The 24529-nt window shown below is 42.3% G+C and overlaps 1 protein-coding gene and 1 long non-coding RNA gene across 2 annotated transcripts in view; one reads left to right on the top strand and one right to left on the bottom strand.

The window, feature by feature from the left end:
* Positions 1–1385: 1385 nt before the first annotated feature.
* LOC309524440 lies at positions 1386–15164 on the bottom strand. The gene is made up of 2 exons (XR_014215927.1): positions 14869–15164; positions 1386–1904 (listed from the first exon to the last, which is right to left on the bottom strand). It is a non-coding gene; the product is annotated as an uncharacterized lncRNA (long non-coding RNA).
* TNFSF8 (TNF superfamily member 8) overlaps positions 9478–24529 on the top strand; it is a 28799-nt gene continuing 13747 nt past the window's right edge. The window contains exons 1-3 of the mRNA XM_082209019.1: positions 9478–10096; positions 19366–19411; positions 24361–24438. Coding sequence (XP_082065145.1) covers positions 9899–10096; positions 19366–19411; positions 24361–24438 — 322 coding nt within the window. The 5' untranslated portion in view covers positions 9478–9898. The remainder of the gene's footprint in view (positions 10097–19365; positions 19412–24360; positions 24439–24529) is intronic.

Raw genomic sequence — 24529 nt, 5'->3', positions numbered from 1 at the left:
TGGACACTGCCATTTAAATGGTGTTTGTGCATCATGTTATATGATTGATAATGTGGGACACCCTTGGATGGACAAGAGGGATGGGATTTAGGTCAGTGGACTGTCATGCCAAATTGGGCAAGAATATATTTCCAGGTGTCCAAATCAGTGCTGTTTAGAATGCATCGATTTGTGTGCCATCTTGATTCAAAATGGCATCTCACGGTTTCCAAACACAGACCAAAACCAACTGCCTGGTCTCAGGAACCATCACCCCCAATGGGGCAATGATAGCCTCAAAAGTGTTCCAGTCAAAGCAGTTTGGAACAGTTAGGCCCACCACCTTGATTCAAAATAGTGTCCAACAGTTTTCAATTTAGGCCAAAATCCACTCCTCAATTTCAAGAACTATAATGCTAAATGGAGACAGTATCTCCAGAGGCATCTGGATCATTCTAACTTAGAATGGTTTGATCGCCTTATTGATTTAAAATGTTTAAGTTTCCAAATGTAGACAAAAAAACAGTTCCTCCATCTTGGGAACTGTCATGTGATGTTTGGCAACAATGAAAATTATAAATAAAATTTATATAAAAAATAAAGTAGCTAGGTATTCCCTTACCACCTCTTTATCTTGGGCTGCAGCTCCCTCCTTACATCATTTATTCTGTTGCTATTCTGATAGCAACTGTTGGCTCCTCATGTATACTCCTCCTTTATGATTTCCCCTTTTTACACTTTTTATCCATGCCCTTCTTAACTCTCAGCTCATCTGTTCGCTCCTTATGCAGCCACGTCGATTCCTTATATGCCTCCCACTTTTCTTTCTTCTTGGAATTGTCTGCATTTGGGCCTTCAACGTTTCTCTTTTTAGAAACTCCCATCCATCTTGAACTCCCTTCTCTTTGAGTATTTCTGACCATGGGATCTCACCCATTAGCTCCTTCAGTTTTTTTGAAATTGGTCTTCTTAAAATCCAGAGTGCGTGTCCGACAACACTTAGCTTTCCCTTTCCTTTGTATTGTGAAACATAGGAGGACATTATCACTTCATACCAAGTTTCCAAGTGTATCCACTTCCTCCCTGTTGGTGAGGACCTGGTCCAAAGTAGATGATCCCCTTGTTGCTTTTTCCACCTTCTGGGAAGTGAAATTGTCGGTGAAGCAATGGAGGAATTTGTCAGACCTTACATTCTTGTGTGAGTTTGAGTCCCACCAGATATCAGGGAAGTTTAAGTCCCCCATGATTGTTATTTCTCTCTATTTTGAATGTTTGGTAATCTGCTCTAGTAAGGCATCATCCAAGTTTTCAGTATGGCTTGGCAGTCTATAGCATTCACACACAGTAAAGTCACTGTTGTTTCTCTCTCCTTCAATTCCCCCCCCCCCCATATACTCTCAATCCGCTTTCTATGTTCCAGGTCATGGATTTATTCACAAGTGTAAACATCCTTTACATAAAATGCTACTCCTCCTCCTGTCCTGTTTGGTCTATTCCTTTTGAACAGGTTATACTTCTCAATTCCTACATTCCAGTCATGAGTTTCACCCCACATTTGCCATCCCGTATTAAAAGCTCCAGTTTGTCTTGCTTGGTTCCCATACTTGTTACCTATCAAGAAAAAGCTAAAAAAGATACTGCATGTTTGATTTCCAGATTATTATTTTTATAGAAATCCTCCTAGGTAAACCACAATTCAGAGCAAGCAAAGAGAACAAAAAAGGTGCAGAACAGGGGAATTCTACGATCTCCTCATTCATAGGACTGTTTTGTAGATGAACTGGATAACTTTTTCATGTCATCTAATATTCTAGAATCACGAGAACTTGGTTTGGCAGCTTAGTTGTAATGGATTTGTCTTGGGGGCAGGGCAGGATTCTTTGTTCAGTACTATGCCCACACATTGCAGGATCCTTATGCAGTCCCTGAAAGATAGTAGATGTGTGGTAAATAACACCCAAAAATATTTGTGCATCTATTTGCATTTTCCCATGCAAACACACACACACACACACACACAAATACACAGGATGAACACAAACCCCCAGTGGAAATGACACATTGGAAACTTCTTATTGTAGTCACAAACTGCCAAGAGTCAAAAGCATAGAGTCAGACAGATCTTTATCTATTGCCACTGAAATGCTGAGGCTTATTTCTCAAAATTCCAGAACTGAAGTTTCTTCCCCTTGAGGTTGTTGCTTATTTCATAACACCCACCACTGCCTCCTCCACCTCAGTGATCTTCTTACTTGGCTTCCCTAAGTGCTCATTTTATGAAACTTATGCCCTGCTCTACCCCTTCAGTTTTTAGGGTGCATAACATTTTTTAAAATCACATTGGTGTTCTTTTTTTAAAAAAAGCAAGAAGAGATTATAATTACACTTTAAGGCCCCATGGATTCTCAGAACCCCAGGTTGTCTCACCAGTCAGGCAAAGGTAACCCTCTCGTGATTTTCTGAGCCATCAATGCATTCTGTGGGAGTGAGTTCCACAGTTTTTTTCTCTGGCCTGAATCTTCCAGCATTCAGCTTCATTTTATGTCCATGAGTTCTAACATTATGGGAGAGGGAGAAAAGTTTTTATTTATCCACCTTCTCCATGCCACAAATACTTTTATAAACCTTTATCATGTCACCTCTTACTCACCTTTTCTCTAAACTAGAAAGTCCCAAACACTGCAACCTCTCCGCCCCCGCCCCCCGCCCCCATTTCTCTCTACCTGACTCTGTTTCACAGTGTTTCACAGCTGCTGCTGTCCCATCATATCTGGCTCACCTGTGCCTTCATTTGAACTGGCAGCAAAGGGAGCAATGTGGCAGGCAACAACAATTCCTATCTCTTCCCAACAACAGTGCAACCCTATGCAGAAGTAAGCACATTTACAACACAAGTCCCTTTGAGTAAGCAGGTGTAGGAATGCAGTCCCATTTTCCTTCTGACCCTTTCCTCTTCTGACCAATGCTTACAAGACCTTTTGTGCACAATCAAAGAAGAAGAGGAGGAGGAAGAAGAATTACGACTGTGGCCACACACATGCATGTTGTGTTCCACAGTAACCTCATGAATGTTTGGCTGCAATCTATCCAGATAGGCTGTGGCAGGGATGGGGAACCTGAGAACCTCCAGATATTGTTTCCCTACAACACCCAACATGCCTTATCCCTGGAGAATGGGACTTTGCTATACATCTCAAATAAGAGATAAGAGTAAGCATCCTCATTGTGCACTTCTGCCAGGATGGCTTCTTTGACTGCTGCCCATCAATCAGGATTCTAGCTCTACGAATGTTAAATCTGTCTAACCACTTGAATCCCCTCCTATGCCCAAGAGGGGAACCTATATCTCTCTGGGTTTTTCTGGAATCCAACACCCATTATCCCTGACTGATATACAGGCAGATGGGAGCAATTGGTGGCAGTATCTGTAGAGCCAAAAGTTAGTCACTCTTGACTTCTGCCAAAACATGTCAAAGTCTCTCTTATAAATACTCATTCCACTATGTTAAATGCATTTGTTGATTAATAAATGTGTCAAATGTCTTCCCCACCCCACTTGACTCATACCTATGTACGCAGGTCTTTGCTTATGTCAAGTTCCAGAGAATTATGTTAATTTGCCCTGACTCACTGTTGCATTGCTATTTTTCAAAGATTTTAACACTGTTTTAATGGACTGTTGTATTTTTTCGGCTTTGTGCCATCTTGAGTTGTATACAAAGAGCAGCATTGAAATGAATAAATAGTGGAGTCTAACCATTTTTATTGTCATCTTAACGTCAAAGCATATGAATCTTATGAATAACTCCTCTGATTATAGCACTAAACCACCTCTCTCTCTCTCTCTCTCTCTCTCTCTCTCTCTCTCTCTGCTTCTTTCATGTTATTAGATCTTCTGTTATCTAAATCTTCTGTGGTATCTTGTATATCATTAATATCTCCCTCATTCCATTGAAACCCTTCTCCAATATATAAAAAGGTTTTCAAGTTTATCTCTTTTTGCCAAAGTTATTTTTATCTTGAATTCAGATCTCTTTGTGTTCCAAAGCTGTATTTGATGTATAATTTATTAATATATATTTTCCTCATCACAGCAAGGAAATATGCAGCCCACCCCTTCCCTGTACCTGAGACCTACTGCATGCAAAGCAGATGCTGAACTACCAATGAGCTACCACCCTTCCCCTAAAATAGGAACATAGGAATCTGCCTCATACTGAGCCTGATCATTGACTCATCTATTGTCAACCCTGGTTGGTAGCAGCTCCCAAGAATTGCAGGCAAGGGCCTTTCGCTGCCCTATCTGAAGATGTTGGAGATTGAATCATGCAAAGCAGATACTCTATTACTGATTCACAGCATGAGAAATAATAAATGAAAGAGAATGAATGTGTTTGAGTGCAGCCCTAACAGAAATTCTTGCTAATGAGCTGCCTGAAGACGACAAAAAAGATTGATTCAGTCAGTGAAAATAAAATCAGATGTATATATTTGGAATGGGCTTAGTGGATAAAAGCCATGAGAACTTTGATTGTACTTTTTTAATAATTTTTTTTTATTAATTCTCCAATATTTGCCCATTACCACAGTTTTGCCAATTATACAGATTCCAATTAATATCAAAATGATTCCAATTATTTCCAGATTTATACAATTTAATCAAAGTGGTTTCCCATGCTCCTTGATCAATGTTTTTTGTCCAGTTCTTATATTGCTGCAATTCGTATCTTTTATTAAAACCTAATTACATTTCAGTTGGTATTTTAATTATTAAGATAACAGCTGCATTTTTAGCAATTTCTATCCATTTTAATACCTTATCTAACTTTCCATAGGATTTCAAATGAATTGTTCTAATTATTTTCCTTTTTTCTGTGTGTGTCAGTCTGAATATGTCCATTTATGTAGTCCTTGGCATTTGCCTGCTGTCCTATTCTTGAAATTCCTCCAAATGCTGTTGTCTCTCAGTGTGGGGCTATAATCCTGGAGAATTCTCAAAGTATCTCAATAGCTCCCTCCCATCATGCTCCCAGTCCACTCTTTCTTACTACTCAGTCAACACCTAGAAATTTCCACAGCCCAGGAAAGAGGGATCCAGCTTCCGCCACAGGGGATCTTCAAGTACTTTCATTTTAATTAATCACCATCAGGGTCTCCATGCCTCCCTCATCCATGGCTCCAAATTCCTTTCATCTTTACAGCTGCATTTTGGCCAAAATCCACTAAAGTTGCATCTCTTTTCTGTTGTTGTTGTTGTTGTTGTTGTTGTTGTTGTTGTTGTTGTTGTTGTTGTTGTTGTTTTGGGGTAGAGATGGTATCTGCTCTAATTTTCCAAGATAATCCATTCAAGCAATAGAGCTCCCCACCACCACAGCTAATTGTTATTTTAATCACAAGTTTTATTCCATACTGCAATCAAATCTAATTTTGTATCTTTAAAGTTTTGCGTCTGGAGAGGGTTGCCAAATCATTAATAAAGAAACTAAAAATAAACAGGAAACCAGAGGCTCCCTTCTCCATCATCCACAGCCCACACCAAATAAAATCCTTTTCTCAGTTTTAAACCTCAGATCAATGCAGCTGGGTAATTTCGCAGTTCGGATGACAACATCTCTCAGAGCGCACCTGACTTTAAACCCAATTAAAAACCCAATTAACAGGAAAACCTATGCTTCTTAATAGCACCATAGGAGCGTTTTTAGCAGGCAAAGTGCTTTTACACTCGGCACCTCCCTGCCATTCCATGCCAGAGTGAGAGTGAGAGCCAGGTACTGAGACAAGGTAAAAAAAGGTAAAGGACCCCTGGATGGCTAAGTCCAAACAAAAGTGATTATGGGGTGTGGCGCTCATCTCGCTTTCAGGCCGAGGGAGCCAGTGTTTGTCCACAGACAGCTTTCTGGGTCATGTGGCCAGCATGACTAAACCACTTCTGGTGCAACAGAACACCGTTACGGAAACCAGAGCGCATGGAAATGCTGTTTACCTTCCCGCCAGAGCGGTAACTATTTATCTACTTGCACTGGTGTGCTTTTGAACTGCTAGATAGGCAGGAGCTGGGACAGAGCAACAGGAGCTCACCCCATTATGTGGATTTGAACCACCAGCCTTCTGATTGACAAGTCCAAGAGGCTTAGTGGTTTAGACCACAGTGAAGCCTATTCCTCCCTTCCCTGAGAGGAATTTCCAATAATGATTTATCCTCTATCATTCCTGTTTTTCTCTGCCTTCGATCCCCTCAGTGTCATGGGAACTGCCTCCATTAAGGCAATCCCAATGTGACTCCTGGTAGTTTGGGCTGGCTTCATCCTTTCCAGGCTGGATACCTGGAGGTCTCCACCTACAGAATTTCTCCCAAAACAGTCTCAGCAAAGTTTTTCAGGGACTTGTTAATACCCACCAAAAAGCAGGGGTAAGTTTTTAAACACACTGAATTCTCTTCCAGTTCAGAAATTCAAGCTGCAGAATTTAGGTAGCAAAATGTCAAATACAATTCAATGTAAACAACTGTAAAGTGATGCACATTGGGGCAAAAATAATAGGAATCACATATACACTAATGGTACTGAACTGATAGTGACTGACTGACCAGGAACTTCCAATATTATAATGTTGTTATAGAAAGCTACAATGCAATCACATTTTAAATATTCTGTACAGTTCTGGTAAGGAACGCGGGTGGCACTGTGGGTTAAACCACAGAGCCTAGGGCTTGCCGATCAGAAGGTCAGTGGTTTGAATCCCCGCGACAGGGTGAACTCCCATTGCTCGGTCCCTGCTCCTGCCAACCTAGCAGTTTGAAAGCCCGTCAAAAGTGCAAGTAGATAAATAGATATATAGGTATACCGGAAGGTAAATGGTGTTTCCGTGCGCTGCTCTGGTTTCGCCAGAAGCGGCTTAGTCATGCTGGCCACATGCCCCATAAGCTGTATGCTGGCTCCCTTGGCCAGTAAAACGAGATGAGCGCCGCAACCCCAGAGTTGACCACAACTGGACCTAATGCCCAGGGATCCCTTTACCTTTACAGTTCTGGTAATCTCACCTCAATAAAGAATCTGGAAGAGATTCAGAAAAAGGCAACCAAAACTATCAGGGGGAGTGAAACAACTCCCAAGTGAGAAAAAGTGGAAACATTTGGGGGTTTTCAGTCTGAAAATGTGAAGCATCTGGGCAGTATCATGTTTCTAAGATCTGGTCTAACCTTGCTCATCTCACTGGCCATATCCATTGAAGCAGGAAGAGTTTCACAAGGGTTCTTATTAGGCTGGATTTTGCTGGGAAATAATATTCCTGGGTTGATGTGGTTCACTTTTAGCTTGTGACTTTGCCCCTGAACTCTTGCTTCCACCTTGACTGGGCCCCAGCACAGGCCTGATGCTCAGTTCCTAGCTCCACTCTGCCATTCGTATAAACGTTTGTGTACAAAAGGCCACAAGAAGCCTTAGTGAAACTAACATGCTTTCTCTCTACCACCACAAGTACAGATAGAGGTGAAAATGACAAGAAGTTCAAACCCACTGCAATATTCATCTCCAGAGTGAAATGGTATCTTTGATTCACTGCAGAGATAGAGGGCAGGGGAGAGAAGCCTAATCAAGATGTGAGACCTCACTACAGAACAGAAAAGATGAAATTGACAAGCTTCAGCAGTTGGAAGGCGTGAGATGGGGAGCTGTTTCCATTCCCTTGTAGCCAGTCTCCCAGCAGTACACATACCAAGGGTGGGTGAGGCCTCAGCCAAAAGTGGACAAGGCAATTGAAAAGTACTCTACTTTTCAGCCATGCAAAATCCAGATGTTTCTACAGCTTCTGCCTATGCTTCTCCATTACCTGTCCAGACAAACAAGAGACATTTGCACAGTTGGAGGACACATTGCAGTCAGGCAACAACACTCCATGTGAGCATGGAGTAGGGCTAGTGAATGGGATGATCAGTAGAGAGGGGACAGCAAGGCCCCCCTTTCAGTGTGATATTAAGGTAGGGAGACAGCAGAAGAAATGAGAGTGCTTTTATCTATAAATACATGCTTGTATATTTTGTAGGTATGGCTGATTTTTTTCTCTCTTGTATTGTGGATCTGCTAATAGTTTTTATGAGCCCTGTATGTTGTTATTTTTTGTAGTTATTTTTTGTAGTTTATACTGATGTTTTAAGAGGGTATCTTATCTCAGGCATAGCCCACATGGCACACTCTAGATATTGGACTATAGAATCATAGAATTATAGAGTTGGAAGGGACCATGAGCATCATCTAGTCTAAGCACCTGCAATGCAGGAATCTTTTGCCCAATGTGGAGCTGAAGCCCATGTCCTGAGATTAAAAGTCCCATAACTCCCTCCACCTCTGGCTGCTGGTCATGCTGTCTTGGGTTGATGGGCATTGGAGCCTGAAAGCATCTTGAGACCACAACATTGGCTACGCCTGTCTTCTCCAATTGACCAGTGCTACTCTAAACTGTAGTGGCCCTTTTGAACCTGTATACGGAAATAGAAGTAGATTCAGAAAGTAAAATATATATATATTTCTCATCTCCAGGGCTGTACTGAAAGAACTTCAGTTTTAATTATCTAGATTGCAGGTATTCAAGGCTTTGACAAATTGGTCTTCTCACAAACGAAACATATTTAAAGGGCAGAGGTCAAATGACCTTTTTAAAAATATGTGGCATGATTTTATTTCTCATACAAATACAGTGGTACCTCGGGTTAAGAATTTAATTCGTTCTGGAGGTCCATTCTTAACCTGAAACTGTTCTTACCCTGAGGTACCACTTTAGCCAATGGGGCCTCCCACTGTTGCCACAGCGTGATTTCTGTTCTCATCCTGAAGCAAAGTCCTTAACCCGAGGTACTATTTCTGGGTTAGCAGAGTCTGTAACCTGAAGCGTCTGTAACCCGAGGTACCACTGTATTGAGGCACATGATCACTCAGTGCCATCACATATGCAAATACCTGGCTCATTTAAGGCTATATAGAACATTTATTCTCAATAATGATGGAATTCATAGATGGAAAATGTTTTTATTTTTACAAAACTTTATTATTTGTAAAGGAAATCTTTGTATGAATTAATGCATTATTATTCCTTTGGAGTTGTGCTGTATCTTCGTACTTCTGTCCTGTGATGCCTTATGATTTAAATTTTTGATTCTTTGTTTTCTTTTTGTTGTGTTTGCGCTTTTAATTCTTTTATTTTTACTTTTCTGATATCTTGATGCTGTAAACTGCTCAGAGATTTCTTTATAATATGGAGCAGTATATGCGTGACTTAAATAAATAAATAATGAACAAATGTGCTTGGGATGTCTCTAGAAAAAAACACAACTGTGAATATTTGATACCATGGAGTGGAACAGTGTAGAAAGAAAGGAGCATGTTTTCCATTGCATTTATGTTGAGGCTGTACACTTGTTTCTAAATATATATGTATATCTGAATCAGCAGCTCTGGGAATTCAGATCTCCAAAGCGGAAATCACTCAGTGTAGCTGCATCATCACATGAAGAAAGGAAACAAGTCTGCAATTTGTGAAAGAGGAAGTCACCAAAATTGAGAGTGATTTATTTTACCAAAATGTGACAATGGGGTTGTACAAATCTACTGAGAGAGGGGAATGAGCCGTGTTTTGTTGCTACTCACTATTCAGTGTGAGGCACTACAAATGGGCTCACACAAGCACTGTCCTGGTGGAAGTCTGTTTTGGGAGTACCGAAAAGCCTTCTCTTTGTTGAGATCATAGTCGACTCACCTCCCGCCTCCAGATCTCCTCTCCTTTTTTTTTCTTCATACGGCAAGTGATGAATCTATTTTTTCCAGATCACATGAGCCAAAATGTGGGGGAATCCTCTAAGGAGCAGAGACTTGTTTGAAGGTGATCAGAAAGAGGTATGGAGTGAAAGGCTTGAGGACTTCATAAGGGGATGAACTCTCAGGCAGAACGGAAAGCTTTCATGCAAGTGAATTGTCCTCAGGAAGCTACCAGAGATATGACTGAAGAAAGTGTCACCAGGAAGTTCAGTGCCCCAATCCAAACATACTTCTGTTTTGCCATCATTTCTCTCACAATCTGCCTTCTTGCATCTTTGGGAACCATTGTGGTCTTGGTACTTCAAAGGACGGTAAGTTGCTTCCTGCTTCTGCCCTAGGGCTCTCTTAACTCCTGTTATCCAGATAAAATGTTGAGTTTCAGCTTTCACGGCACACCTTTTGCAATTATTCAGGCTTTGGCTTCAACTGATCCATGAAAGCCAACTCCACTGTACAATGCCAGTACAATTGCATTGCGGAGAGTAGGTGACTGGATATGAAATACAGGCTGAGATCTTTACTACTTGAAATGTCACAAAATTCCTACAAGCAGACTCAACGTGTTGATTTCAAGCTCTTGGAATAAGGACATTTGTTTTGCTGATGGTATTCTGTAAAACATGGGTAGGTAAAATGTTGACATCCAGATATTGTTGGACTCCAATTCTCATTAGAAATGTGGTCAATATTCAAGCATGTTTTAAGCCAAGAACTATTTCACAAATATAGAGAACAGCAAAATTTAAAGTGCTATTACATTTTGTTTTATGTATTAGTCTAGAAGTTGAGAAATAGGTTGGTTTGCTCAATTTAAATTCTCCTCCATCCCTAATTGGAAACTGTCTTATATGTGGTCATATTTTATTCCTTGGAGTCTAAGGCAGAGACAGGTCTTTCCTATCACATGCCGAGGTCCTTTAACTGGGAAATGACTGAAACTGATCCTAGGACCTTCTGTATGCAAACACTATGCTCTAGCACTGAGCTATGGTCCTGATCTATCTAGAGGATGCTGATTTAAGAAAAGAAAATGTTTGATAGACTAAAAAGGCACCCCATATAATTGTGCACATATGTATGTACACACATATTGGATCCAACTAAGTTATACACACAGTAGACACATTGAAATTAATAAACCTAAGCCAGAGATATTCATTCATTTCAGTGGGTCTACTCTAAGTAGAACAAACACTGGATTCATAAAATCATATAAAGGTAGAGTTGGAGTGACCCTTAGGGTCATTCAGTCCAACCCCCAGTAAGACAAGAATCTCAGTAAGGATAGCAGTAAGGATTCAAAACAGAGAATGGGGAGAAAGGTTAGAAAAGAAATGGCAGAAGCAATAACTTTAGGGGTATCCAATATCCTTACTTGGATACTTTCCCCTCCAAAAAGTATGGCCCATTAGTAGATGATTTTGGGATACTCTCCCTCATGTTCTGAGCTCCTAGGGAGTCTCCAGAGGAAGCTCTCTTACAACCCTTGATTATTCAATATTAATTTGTGGGTTTCTTTTTACATAAAAGTCTCAAGAAAATTCATAGAAATATAATAAGATCATAGTTTTAAAAGCAGTACAAAGCACATACTGAAAACATGACTTAAAACAGTTCAAAATGAACCCCTAAGGCACAATTTTTTTATCCATTGAGCTGTTGAAATGTCTTCAGGTATTCTTGTTATTATTTTTATGTCTTTAATGGCTGCTCACAATAAATTGAACTGATTTCTGAGTAAAACACAGTCATGACAGACTATTTGCTATGCAATATTAACTTGTTTTATTTCTTTTCCCTGGCAGTGAGGCAGTTGAATGCTACTTTTGATTCTTTCTTTTGTCATCCTTTTCTTTGTATATTGTTTAAAACCATATAGAAATAAATAATAGTAGTAATAATAATAATAATAATAATAATAATAATAATAATTTGGAAAGAACCAAATGTTTGGGGAGTGAGATAAGATGAATAGTGGTGGAAATAGCCATGATAATCTCATGAGAAACTGAGTTTGAGGTGGGGGGCACGTCACTCAAGGGCATTGGTATGTATTAGAAGGAATGGAACCTACTTTGTAAAGTTGTGCCAACAGAGATGGAGGGTTAGATTCCATTCCCATTAAAAGGCAAATCAACCTGCTTTGCAGTTTCTGAAACAGTATGCAATGTATGCATTCTATGAAATGAGTACTTCTCCAAAATTTTGCAGGTCATAAATTAACATTATAGATGTGATTGGTTTCCAGGATTATTATTATTTCAATAGGAAACAAGGTCTTAATAGCATTGAATGTAGGAAATGGTTTTTTAATGTTACTGCATAGGAAAATTATCTGTAAGAGTTAAGAGGGGAGGGAGAAACCTGACTGTCTAAGCTAAATTTCACAAACAAAATTCTGAAAAGGTTTGAAATCCAAAGTCTCAAGGGCATAGGAGCCAACTCCTGGGGGCTGAGGGGGCTTTGGCCTCCCTAATAAAATATTTGAGGGGGCTGGGGGCCCCCAAAGTTGACGAGCATTGCCATTCAAATGGGGCGTGTACATTGCATCATGTGATCGATTTTGTGGGGCAGGGCTTACCTGGGTCTTCCCAATGGGATTACATAGGGATGTAATATGAGGATCTCATAATACTAGAATTTGAGGCTCTTCATCCAACAAAGCTGAATGTCAGAAGATTCAAGACAGGCAAATTATTTCTCCCTGCAGTGCATAGTTGAAGCTATGAAGTTCACTCCCACAAGTTATACTGGTGGCCTCCAACTTGGGTGATTTTAAAAGAGGATTAGATAAGTTCATGGAAGATAAAACCATTAAGGATACTAGCTACAGTGGCTGTACTTTGCCTTCATGGTCAGAGGTAGCATGCCTCTGAATACCAGTTGCTGGGACTCATAAGTGCGGACAGTGCTACTGTTGCACTCAGGTCCACAGTTTGTGTGCTATCCATGGGCATCTGGTTTGCCACCTTGCAAACAGGGTGCTGGATCAGATGGGCTAGATCAAGCAGGTCTACTCCGAAGTTCTTATAAAGGGAAGTTCCTAGTACAGATAATTCAACAGTCAGTCTGTGAGCATTTATAAAAGGATTCTGTGGTTACTAAGACCCAGCATGAGATTCCTAACAATTTTTTTTTTGGGGGGGGGATTACAAACTTGGTGGATCAGGGAAATGCTGTGGATATAGTACCGTATTTTTTGCTCCATAGGGCGCACCGGACCATAGGACGCACCTAGTTTTTAGGGGGGGGGAAATAAAGGGGGGGGAATATTTTTTTCCCCAGCCCCAAAGAGCAAAGAAGCCAAGACAGCCAGCGGGATCCATCCTGCTGGCTGTCTTGGTTTCCTCTTTAGCCGTGTGCAACCTCTCCAGCCGGGAGAGGCTGTGTGCAGCTTTGGCAGAAGCCAAGGCAGCGAGTGGGATGGATCCCACTCGCTGTCTTGGCTTCGTTTCTAACCGCGGGTCTGGGGTGGGGGAAACCCGAGCTTCCCCCGACCCCAGCCCCCAGAACGGGTCCGGGAGCGGCGGCAAGGTTGTGAAGCCTTTGGAGTGCAGCGCAAGTTCCCGCTGCTCTCCAAAGGCTTCAGGGATAGCCGCCTGAAACCTTTGGAGCACAGCGGGACCTCGTGCTGCACTCCAAAGTTTTCGGGTTCCTTTCGAAAAATAAGGTATATCTTGATTTCAGTGAGGCTTTTGACAAAGTCCTCCATGATTTTCTCTCGAGGAAGCTGCTAAAATGTGGGTTGAATGAGGTAACTGTTAGGTGGATTTGTAGCTAGTTGACTCATCGAACCCAAAGAGCACTGAACCCAAAGAGTACTCATTAATGGTTCCTCAACATCCTGGAAAAAAAGTGACAAGTGGGGTGCCTCAGGGTTCTGTCCTGGGCCCATTGTTGTTCAACATCTTTATAAATGATTTGGATGAAGGAATTGAGGGGAAGCTCATCAAATTTGCAGATGACTCCAAACTGGGAGGGGTAGATAATGCCACAGAAGGCAGAATCAGAATTCAAAATGACCTTAATGGATTAGAGAACAGGGCGCAAGCTAACAAAATGAATTATAATAAGGACAAATGTAAGGTTCCGCACTTAGGCAGGAAGATGCACAAATATAGGATGGGGGACATCTGGCTTACTAGTAGTACATGTGAAAAGGATCTAGGGGTCTTGGTGGACCACAAACTTAACATGAGTCAATAGTGTGATGCAGCAGCAAAAAAAGCTTAGGCTACTCTAGGCTGAATCAACAGACGTATCAAGGGAAGTCATAGTACCGTTCTACTCTGCCTTGGTTAGACCACACCTGGAATACTTTGTCCAGTTCCGGGACCACAATTTAAGAAGGATGTTGACAAGCTGGAATGTGTGCAGAGGAGGGCAACCAAGATGATCAAGAGTCTGGAAACTAAGTCTTATGAGAAATGCTTGAAGGAGCTGGGTATTTTTAGCCTGGAAAAGAAGAGACTGAGAGGAGATATGATAGCCATCTTCAAATATCTTAAGGGCTGTCACATGGAGGAGGGAGCTTCCTTGTTTTCTCCTGCCCTTGAGGGTAGGATTCGAGGTAATGGCTTCAAGCTCCAAGAAAGGAGATTCCAACTAAGCTTTCAGAAAAGCTTTCTGGTAGGAAGAACTGTTCAGCAGTGGAACAGACTCCCACAAGAGGTGGTGAACTCTGCTTCCTTGGAGGTTGGATGGTCATCTGTCATGGATGCCTTAGCTGAGATTCCTGCATTGCAAGGGGGTTGGACTAGATGACCCTTGGGTAACTTCCAGTTCTAAGATTCTATGATTCTATGGTTTTAAGTCTGGAAGATTCAGGACAGACAAAAAAAAGTGCTTCTTCACACAGCACCTTGCTAAACTATGGATTTCAATGTCACGAAAGGTGGTGATGGCCACCACCAACATGAATGGATTTAATAGAGGATCGGACAAATTCATGGAGGATAAGGAGGATATTGATGGCTAAGTTCTACCTCCTGAATACTAGGAATGAGGGGTGTGTGCAGGAAGCAGTATTTTGTAAGGCACAGCACACAAATTAAGATGCACATCTGCATCTGGTCCCACTTACCATTGGTGTGTGGCCCCCAGAATAATATCCATGAGGGTGAGCACCACCAGGATTGACACCGTGATGCCAGAAACAAAGCCCCCAGGATTTGTGCTTTGATCTGGTAGATGTCAGTGCTTCACTTCCCAGACGTCACAAAAGCGGGGGAGGCCAGAAAGAAAATGATGTTGCTATACTTTCAAGAAGTAGCAGCCTGTGGTCATTACATTGGTTGATAGTGTTTATGCAAATCCAGCTGCGAAAATCAGGTGTCGCTTGCTGGTGCTCTTCTTAGTGTTGCCAAGCCAGTACAGCTGCAGTAAAAGATAGAAACCAAAACTAGGAAAATTCCCCCATTAATGTCTAGACTCTAGACATTTAGCAACCACTTTCTTCAGGCACCCTGGGTCTACAGAACTCTCCTTCGTATTCCCATCTCTCCATAGCTTACAATCCTTCCTAGTCTCAACCACTATGGAATATCTTTCCTAAATAAAGCCATACAATCAAAGAGTCACAAGGGATCTTCAGAGTTAGCTAATCCAACCCCATGGGTCTGTGCTGGATCTTCCATGCAGGATCTGTAAATGGAGAAATCTGAGGGCTCCCTTGGACAAAAAACAAGGACACCAGCCAGGAATACCAGAGCAAAATAGCAGCCAGTAGGCTTGGTCTTTATTGAAGACTGTCAAGACAGGACTCCCACCTGCCACAAGGTGGAACAAGATGGAAGCCCCGAACAAAAGAGCCCCCAAACTTTTATTAGCTGCTAATCCCCATGTTATACCCCCCCCAAACTACATCACTCATACATCACGGTTACATCATGAAAGGGGAGGTCTGGTGATTGACAGATTGGTAAACCCAGCCACCTATCAAGCTTGTCCCTCAGGGGTTTGAGGGAGTTAAGTATCTGACCCAGGGGATAGATCCAGTTCCCCAGGATGGACTGAATGACAGACAGGTAGAAAGCTGTGTGTGTATCTTTCTAGGGAAGGTTGAGAGGGCCATAGCTCAATGGCAATTAAGGATGGAAAGCTCTGTCATTTTGGTGCTCACAGTTTCTGATTTTTCTTAAATTTGGTTCTCCACAATTCTGTCACAATTTCTGATATTTATATATAATAATCACCATGAACATTCTTCAGTATTTTAGGAGAAACACATTTTGTGAGCAATTTATCCTCATATAATGCATTTTGGGATGCCATTTTCATTCATCATGCACACCTTCCCCTGGCATGTGCATTTTTGTAAACATTTCTTGGTTGGAGAAATGAATCACAAAATTCAAAGAAGTGCGCATTTTGAGGGACGGCCGTGTTTCAGTTCTCAAATTGTTTTGGAAAGTGCAAACTTATACATTCGGCTTTAAATGTACACTGAATCAAAGTTATCCCCCTTCCCTAGTAGTAGGGCATCTGCTTTGCAAGCAGAAGAATCCAAGTTCAATTCCTGGTGTCCCCAGGTGGGCTAAGCCTGGAAAGAGCCACTGCCAGTCAGCAACGATAGTATTGAACTAGATGGACCAATGTTCTGACTCACTATAAGACAGCATCCTACGCTCTTGCATACCACCCAAACAAAACTATGAGAAGTGAGAAGAGCAGTCTTTTTCCCCTCCTTCAAACCAACTATTGATCTCATTGGTCTCAAAGACATTTGACAGCTATCCTCAGGGAGCGATCCACACTCCTGACAAGCAATCACTACAATTCCCTAGAATAACATTTTTGGCATAATGTCACCAAATTGATTTTCTAAGGAAGACAGATGTTGTTGCAGCCTCAAGCTTGTAAGTGACCAGTTATATCAGGATTGAACAAAACTGCACCAGCACCCAAGAGAAAACACTAACCTTTCTGATCAGAGCTATGTTTTGATGAAAGAAGGGCAAGATTAATTTCCATCTGGCAAAGTTGAGGCCATGCCCAGAGAGCCAGCTTACTGCCTCTGCAGTGTGTTAAGAACTTGTTGAACTCACAGTTTAAGAAGGTTTTGGGTGGTTGCTGATATTGTTTTACTAGGAGGGGGCACTGTTGTCATTTTTTATATTTCTGAAGTCTTTATTTCAAGTATTGCAACAAAACAGATGCAAAATTATTTTTTAAAAAAATAAAAAGTCTGCTTATTACATTGCTATATGTCTTTCACCCAAAGAAATCAGAGCAGCATACAAAATGTCCTCTATCCCATCCTCATTTTAACCTCACAACAACCCTGTGAGGTAGCTTAGCCCAAACTCATACTGGCAGATTCATCACAGAATAGCACACCAAAGGCCCATCTAGACCAGCATCTTGCTGTGGAAGCCCATACGTAGGATGTGATAGCAACAGGTCTCTCTTGCTGTCGTCCTCCAGCCAGTGGCGTAGCGTGGGTTGTCAGCACCCGGGGCAAGGCAAGTAATTTGCGCCCCCTAACCTGTGGATTTGCACCCCCTAACCCTAACCCCCAGATGTTGCGCCCGGTGCGCCCGGGCCCCCCTGCACCCCCCCACGCTACGCCACTGCCTCCAGCAACTGGCATTCAGATAAACTGCCTCTGAACATGGAAGTTCCACTGTGTTAATCATGGCCAATAGCCATTGATAGACTCTTCCTCCATGGATTTGTCTAATCCCTTTTTTAAAGCCTCTTTGAGGGAAGCCATGTGATTTAAATGTGTATCAAATGCTCTTGGTATGGTGTGGATCTGGCCTATGTTAGCAGTCTTCACCACCTCTTTTGACAGTGCATTCATTATGTGCGCTGCTCTGGTTCGCCAGAAGCGGCTTAGTTATGCTGACCACATGACACGGAAGCTGTACATTGGCCCCTCGGCCAATAAAGCGAGATGAGTGCCACAACCCCAGAGTCGTCCATGACTGGACCTAATGGTCAGGGGTCTCTTTACCTTTATATACAGTGGTACCTCAGGTTACAAACACCTCGAATTACAAACACTTTGGGTTACCGACTCCGCTAACCTGGAAGTAGTACCTCAGGATGAGAACAGAAATTGTGCGCCGATGGCACAGCGGCAGCAGGAGGCCCCATTAGCTAAAGTGGTACCTCAGGTTAAGAACGGTTTCAAGTTAAGAACAGATCTCCAGAACGAATTAAGTTCTTAACCAGAGATACCACTGTAATGAAGATGCCAAATTCACATCCATTGGGAGGGAACATTTAGGGCACTAGCCTGCCATAGAGAATGCCCTCTCCCAAGCTTCTTAGGGTAACGGAATTGCCAAGATCCAGTGGGTTTTTTCTTTAAAAAAATGTTTAGGGGTACTCTAATTTTTACTCAAGAAAATCACCATTTTATACTTGGGGAAAACAAATACAGTAAATGGACAAAAGTACAAAGATTCACAAAATGTTTAGGGGTATGCGTACTCCTGTGTCCCCCCGGGGGGGGAGCACTGCCAAGATCAGGGGTCAGCAACCTTTCTCAGCCGTGGGCTGGTCCACTGTCCCTCAGACCATGTGGTGGGCCGAACTATATTTTGAAAGGGGGGGGGAGAACAAATTCCTATGCCCCACAAATAACTCAGAGACGCATTTTAAATAAAAGCACACATTCTACTCATGTAAAAACACCAGGCAGGGCCCACAAATAACCCAGAGATGCATTTTAAATAAATGGACACATTCTACTCATGTAAAAACACGCTGATTCCCGGACTGTTCGTGGGCCAGATTGAGAAGGTGATTGAACCGCATCTGCCTACCCCTGGCCAAGATCTATAAAGACTGTTGATTTTAATACCCAGGGAGGTCTGTAGAGAAGGACGTGGTCTTTCAGGTATTTGGGGTTTGTGTCATTTAGGTCTTAAAATGCTAAGATAAGCAGCTTTAAATGGGCCCAGAAATGAACTAGCAACCAGTGCTGCTGTTTTTTTTTAAAAAAGGGAGTTATGTGAGATTTAAATGGAACCCAGTAATCTGGCTGCTGCATTTTAGGCCAGCTGAAGTTTCTAAGTCATCTTCAAGGGCAGTGCCATGCAGAGTGCATTGCAATAATCCAAATCTGGATGTTACCACCCCTGAAACTTCATGCCCCATTGTTGGTGTCTCACATCACCTAAGGGTGCTCCATCTCATTTTGAGAATGTGGGGTTTCAAAACACCATTGACTTTTTTACAACATTTTGGCATTGTCCAATGGTCCAGGTTTGATGGGGCACAGTTTGCAATTTTATCAATGAAACAGCTGGATACTCATTACCACAATTTCCCCAAATAGTATTATGTTATTTGAAAAATATGGTATTATGGACTAGGGAGACTAGGCTAGTCCCATAAATGTTCCCCTGGTGCCTCCTTCCCAAAGCCTGGGACGCTTCTTAGGGGTGATGGATTTTGTGTCTTAACATATGGGGTGCAGTTTAGCCACCTCTGATTTAAAATAAAGACTATTATGAGTCAAAGTTCATTTAAATGTAATCTACGATAATGAAAGCAAGGAACACACAAAAAACAATATGTCTAGGACATCATAGATGTAACTTTCTCTTGACTTTTTGTCTCTTTGAAGGGATCTACGGCTGAGTATGATGGACACCAAGGAAGAGAGAAATGTGGTAAGATGATATGAATGAGATAAATTATAAGTGAATATTTTTGGCATGGATGGTCTGAAAATGTTGGATTTGAGCCAGTTATTGCTTGGGCTGATAATTCCTTGGTGGTGGGGAGGGGGGCACTTAAAGCAGGCACAGTCACACCTGCCAGGTGGGTTTGCCGAGTCACGCAAAACAATGTAAACTGGTCCCAAGTCGCTAAGGGCTTTATATACGTACTTGGCCTAGTAGCAAATCAGTAACCACTGTAGAGCACAGGTGTTATTTGCCTCACTCCTGTCTGTGATTGTCCCGCAGCATTTTGCACTAACTGCAGCTTCCAGATCAAATGTGAGGGAAGTCCCACATGGAACACATTGCAATAATCCAGTTTTGAAGTAATCAGTGCATGAACTATTATGGCAAGGCTTCCCCAGTCCAGGAATGGCTGTTGCTGTCAAAACAGCAGCACTTGGTAAAAGGTACAGTGGTACCTCAGGTTACAAACACTTCAGGTTACAGGTGCTTCAGGTTACAGACTCTGCTAACCCAGAAATAGTACCTTGGGTTAAGAACTTTGCTTCAGGGTGAGAACAGAAATCGTGCTCTGGTGGCATGGTGGCAGTGGGAGGCCCCATTATCTAAAGTGGTACCTCAGGTTAAGAACAGTTTCAGGTTAAGAACGGATCTCCAGAATGAATTAAGTTCTTAACCCGAGGTACCGCTGTACTTCCATACACTGAGGCTACCTGAGCTTCCAGTGACACAGCTGGATCCAAAAGCACCCCAAACTGTGAACCTGCTCCTTAAAGGAGAAAGCAAACTCATCCAAGGTAGGCAACTGGCCAGTTTCTTATACACAAGAGCTATTCACCCATGGTGCCTACTTGAACTAGTACTGTACCAGTGACAGGATGAAGTGGTTTCAGTGCTAGAAAACAGAGGTTTCCGTATGCCGGATGTGAATCCTATAATTTTCACCTTGCCTTTGTCAGCTGCATTGCACAATCTTCATTGTTTGGGCAAAGATGGACCTATTCTACATCACCATGGGGGACATTTTCCAGACTGATGGATACATACCCTTCTGATCAACCTCCTGAGGGCCACATGCCTGAGGAAAAAGTGATCAGAACAACAAGTACAAAGTTCTGCCTTTGTACATTGACCTGGTTTCTACACAAACACTCACATTGCCCTGTCTATTCTCCATCCAGAAAAGCAAGAGGCATCAACAGAGTTCCATGATAGGCAAAAACACTCCAGGAGGTTGCAAAGCAGAACCAGTGAGGGTTGTGGTTCAGGAGAGTATGTGTGGCCTGGAGAGAGAGCACCAAGGACCAGATAGAGAAGCCTAGTGGATCACATTTTCTCCCATGCACCCAAGCCTGAAGCTCCCCTGTTCTACATGCTGATATCATTTCATCAGATTGATTCCTTCCTTTGTACCATGTACCACACTCCCCACAAGAGAGATGCAAAATCCTTGCAACAGCCCTGTGAGGTGGATTAGACTGAGGGACTGTGACTGGCCCAAAGTCACCCAGTGAGTTTCATGGCCGAGTGGGGATTTGAACCCTGGTTTCCCAAGGCCAACATACTAGCCAATACATTACACCAGTGCTGGTACATGGGCACAGTACACAGGGCAACAAGAATGGTAGTTCTCCTAGTCCAGTGCATCTGGCTGTTTCCATTTTGCCTCCATAGAATTAGAATATAAGATGGTTGGGGTTAATGAGTTCACGAGTAGTCAATATACCCATTAAAAGAGCAAAGTATCCAATCTTAATGCAAGGATATTTTGTTGGCAAGATAAAGGAAGCTCATGTCTGAAATGGAGCAGATTATCTACAAGACTCTCAAGGCCAAACTGCCTTGCCGAGTTGATTCAGAGCTATTAAAACCACCTAATAAATCTTCATCCCACATTTCTTTTGGCAGAGAACAGGATACCGTTAGCTAAATACCTAGAGGTACTCAAATGTGACTTTATGTGTACACACACACACACACACACACACACATTACTCAGCTATCAATCATCAAGGGCTGAAATGGAAACAGCCCACCAGGATTTAATTGAGATTAATGCATGGATAGATAATTGAAGGGGTATCATGCTTGTATTCAGTGACATAGTGTAGCCTATGTTGTGAGCAAAGAGGAAGTGTCACAGAATCAATCATCCTAGAGAGGCAAAGCTCTGCTTTTGTGCAGTCAGCACTGTGTTTCATTCATTTACCCTTGACTGAATATTGAAATCTACGGTATTTTCTACTGATCCAGAAAGATGGCCCATCCATTTAGTCCTAGGGTAGACAACCTTCTTGGTTCAACAGGTCAGATCCTTATCAGGATCAGCCTTGAGGGACCTCCCAGTTGTCAATCATCTGAAGTCATGATACAATGCCAACTGCAATGTACTTTGGAAAAGCACCTTACAAGGTGTTGCTAAAAGGAAGCTTTCCCTTCTCTCAGTTTTAGCAAAGGATTCTGATACAAATCCCTTCCTGATTTGATATGGAACCCTACCAAACTGAGCAGGATTAAAGTCCCATTCATTGGCTGATAAGTGAAGGGGTTAAATCCTGTTATGCTAAGGTTACCAGATGTCGAACTAAGCTAATCGAAAACTGAGGTACCACTGTACAGTATTTATTTTTCCCAATTTGAACCGAATATGAATGATTATTTATTACAACAGCAGTCATAAAAAAGAAACGTGAAACACACAGAAAAAAATAGGATATACAGGTTAAATTGCCCCATTGGCACTTTGCAATAAATAAGTGGGTTTTGGGTTGCAGTTTGGGCACTTGGTCTCTAAAAGGTTCACCATCACTGTACTAGGGCTATGCCCTGATTCTGATGAAACCCAAATTCTGAACAAAATCAGCTTTGGCGGGATTTGGTTGTCCCATGCCAAATTGACTCACCTAGAGCAGGCAGGGCAGGCAACCTCTGCACAGCCTCCTTCACCAAACCTTCCCTGCGAGGAGCACAAGTGGTGAAACAACAAGCAGCCAATTAGCAGAACATTAACTCCTGCTTTCTGCACGGGCTCCTTGACCAGTGCAATTTCCCTAGGGAACATGTTGGCAAGGCAGCATCCAGAAGGATTGAGTGCAGTTTTTCTTCTTCCCCTGTTACCACCTTTCTGACAACATTAAAATAGGCCCCCAAATCAATTTGGAGCCTGGATCCAAGGTGGACTCTGAGTTGGATTGGTATGTGGGTACACAGCCATAGAATGTGTTCCACATATCACACTGATAGGCTAAATTGGAACCTGTGTCTCATCTACTTAGATCTGCTGGTAGGAGATTCCTCACCAGTGCTCTAGAGGTTGCTAGGTTCCAACTTCCATTAGCCCTGCTGACTACAGCTGATGTGACTTTGAGTCCCAAAAAAATCTGGAGGGTACCATGTGGGCTACCTCCATTCTACACCTTGTACCCATAGAAGTCTTTGCTTAGATCTTGTAGTTACAGTGCTGTTTGTTAAGCGTTGTGATACATAAACCATTCAGAACGCCAGGCAATAACTGAAAAACATGTTTAATCAAGTGAAAGAATGTAGAGAAGTATTAATAACATATTTGTTGTCCCAGCTGAGTTCAGGCATGAAATTTCCACCTAAAGCCAGTAGAAGGCTCTGTTCTATCACATATGAGAAATGTGTTAGATGCACAGAACCTGTTTCTAAGAATCCTGCATCCATCTAGTGTAAAGTGAGAGCTGGACCATAAAGAAGGCTGATCGCAGAAGAATTGATGCTTTTGAATTATGGTGCTGGAGGAGACTCCTGAGATTCTCACGGAAATCAGCCCTGAGTGCTCACTGGAAGGACAGATCCTGAAATTGAGGCTCCAATACTTTGGCCACCTCATGAGAAGAGAAGACTCCCCTGGAAAGACCCTGATGTTGCGAAAGATGCAGGGCATAAGGAGAAGGGGACGACAGAGGACGACATGGTTGGATAGTGTTCTCGAAGCTACTAGCATGAACTTGACTGTGGGAGGCAGTGGAAGACAGAAGTGCCTGGCGTGCTCTGGTCCATGGGGTCACGAAGAGTCGGACACGACTAAACGACTAAACAACAACAACAGTGTAAAGTCATAATTAATGACACCAATCAAGCCTCAGCATCAGGCTCTGATCCTTGCCAAGCCAATACAGTAATGTTCTTAAGTTGTGAAATTCTTCCTTAGTGATGGAACTCAAAAAGCCGAATCACTGTTTATATTTTGAAATGGTGTCTCTAGGTGATTCTTGGTGAATTAAGCACACTGAAAGTTCATTATCCCACCCATAAACTCACATGATCTGATTCAATGCATTAATAAAGAAATGTTGTTGTTGTTGTTTTTTTAAAAAAAACCAAACTACCGGTACTTTTCTCCCACACCTGCTTCCTGGCCCTTGTATAATAATTCCAAAAAACACCAATATTTGAATCCCGCAACTTTGGCACCTTTCTGTGGTCCTTAGTAGGGATTCTAAGTCACCTTGGAGCATCATTTTTGTATAAAGAAAGAGCAGTAGTAATCAGGCCCAGAGAGAGGGAGGACCATATGGGCCACAAAATTATTTATATACAGTGGTACCTCGGGTTACATACGCTTCAGGTTACAGACTCCACTAACCCAGAAATAGTGCTTCCAGTTAAGAGCTTTGCTTCAGGATGAGAACAGAAATCGTGCTCCGGCGGCACGGCGGCAGCGGGAGGCCCCATTAGCTAAAGTGGTGCTTCGGGTTAAGAACAGTTTCAGGTTAAGAACGGACCTCTGGAACGAATTAAGTACTTAACCCGAGGTACCACTGTACTTACTTGTTTATAAGACTTCAGTTATCCCCAGGGTAAAAAAAAGAGGGGGGCACATGATCTACCTGGCCCGGGCCTCTGCCTGGCTCTGCAAGGCCCTGGTAGTAACAAGGGTTTTGTTTGTTTTCTTCTTGTCTTTTCAGTGCCATGGAAAATATCAGCAGAGGCTTTGAAAGGTCTGCAGACAATGGCATCTGAGAAAGCAGCTGCATATCTTCAAGGTCAGTGAGAATAGTCTATAAATCAAAGTATGAGAGGTTGCCCTCTCCCACCATAAAAGCCTCATTGCCTCATTCTGTATACCTTATATTC

This window comes from Podarcis vaucheri, assembly GCF_965113315.1.
Source record: "Podarcis vaucheri genome assembly, chromosome: Z".
Classification (NCBI taxonomy): domain Eukaryota; kingdom Metazoa; phylum Chordata; class Lepidosauria; order Squamata; family Lacertidae; genus Podarcis; species Podarcis vaucheri.
Note: the sequence above shows the minus strand (reverse complement) of the source record. Positions and strands in the feature narration are given on the sequence as shown.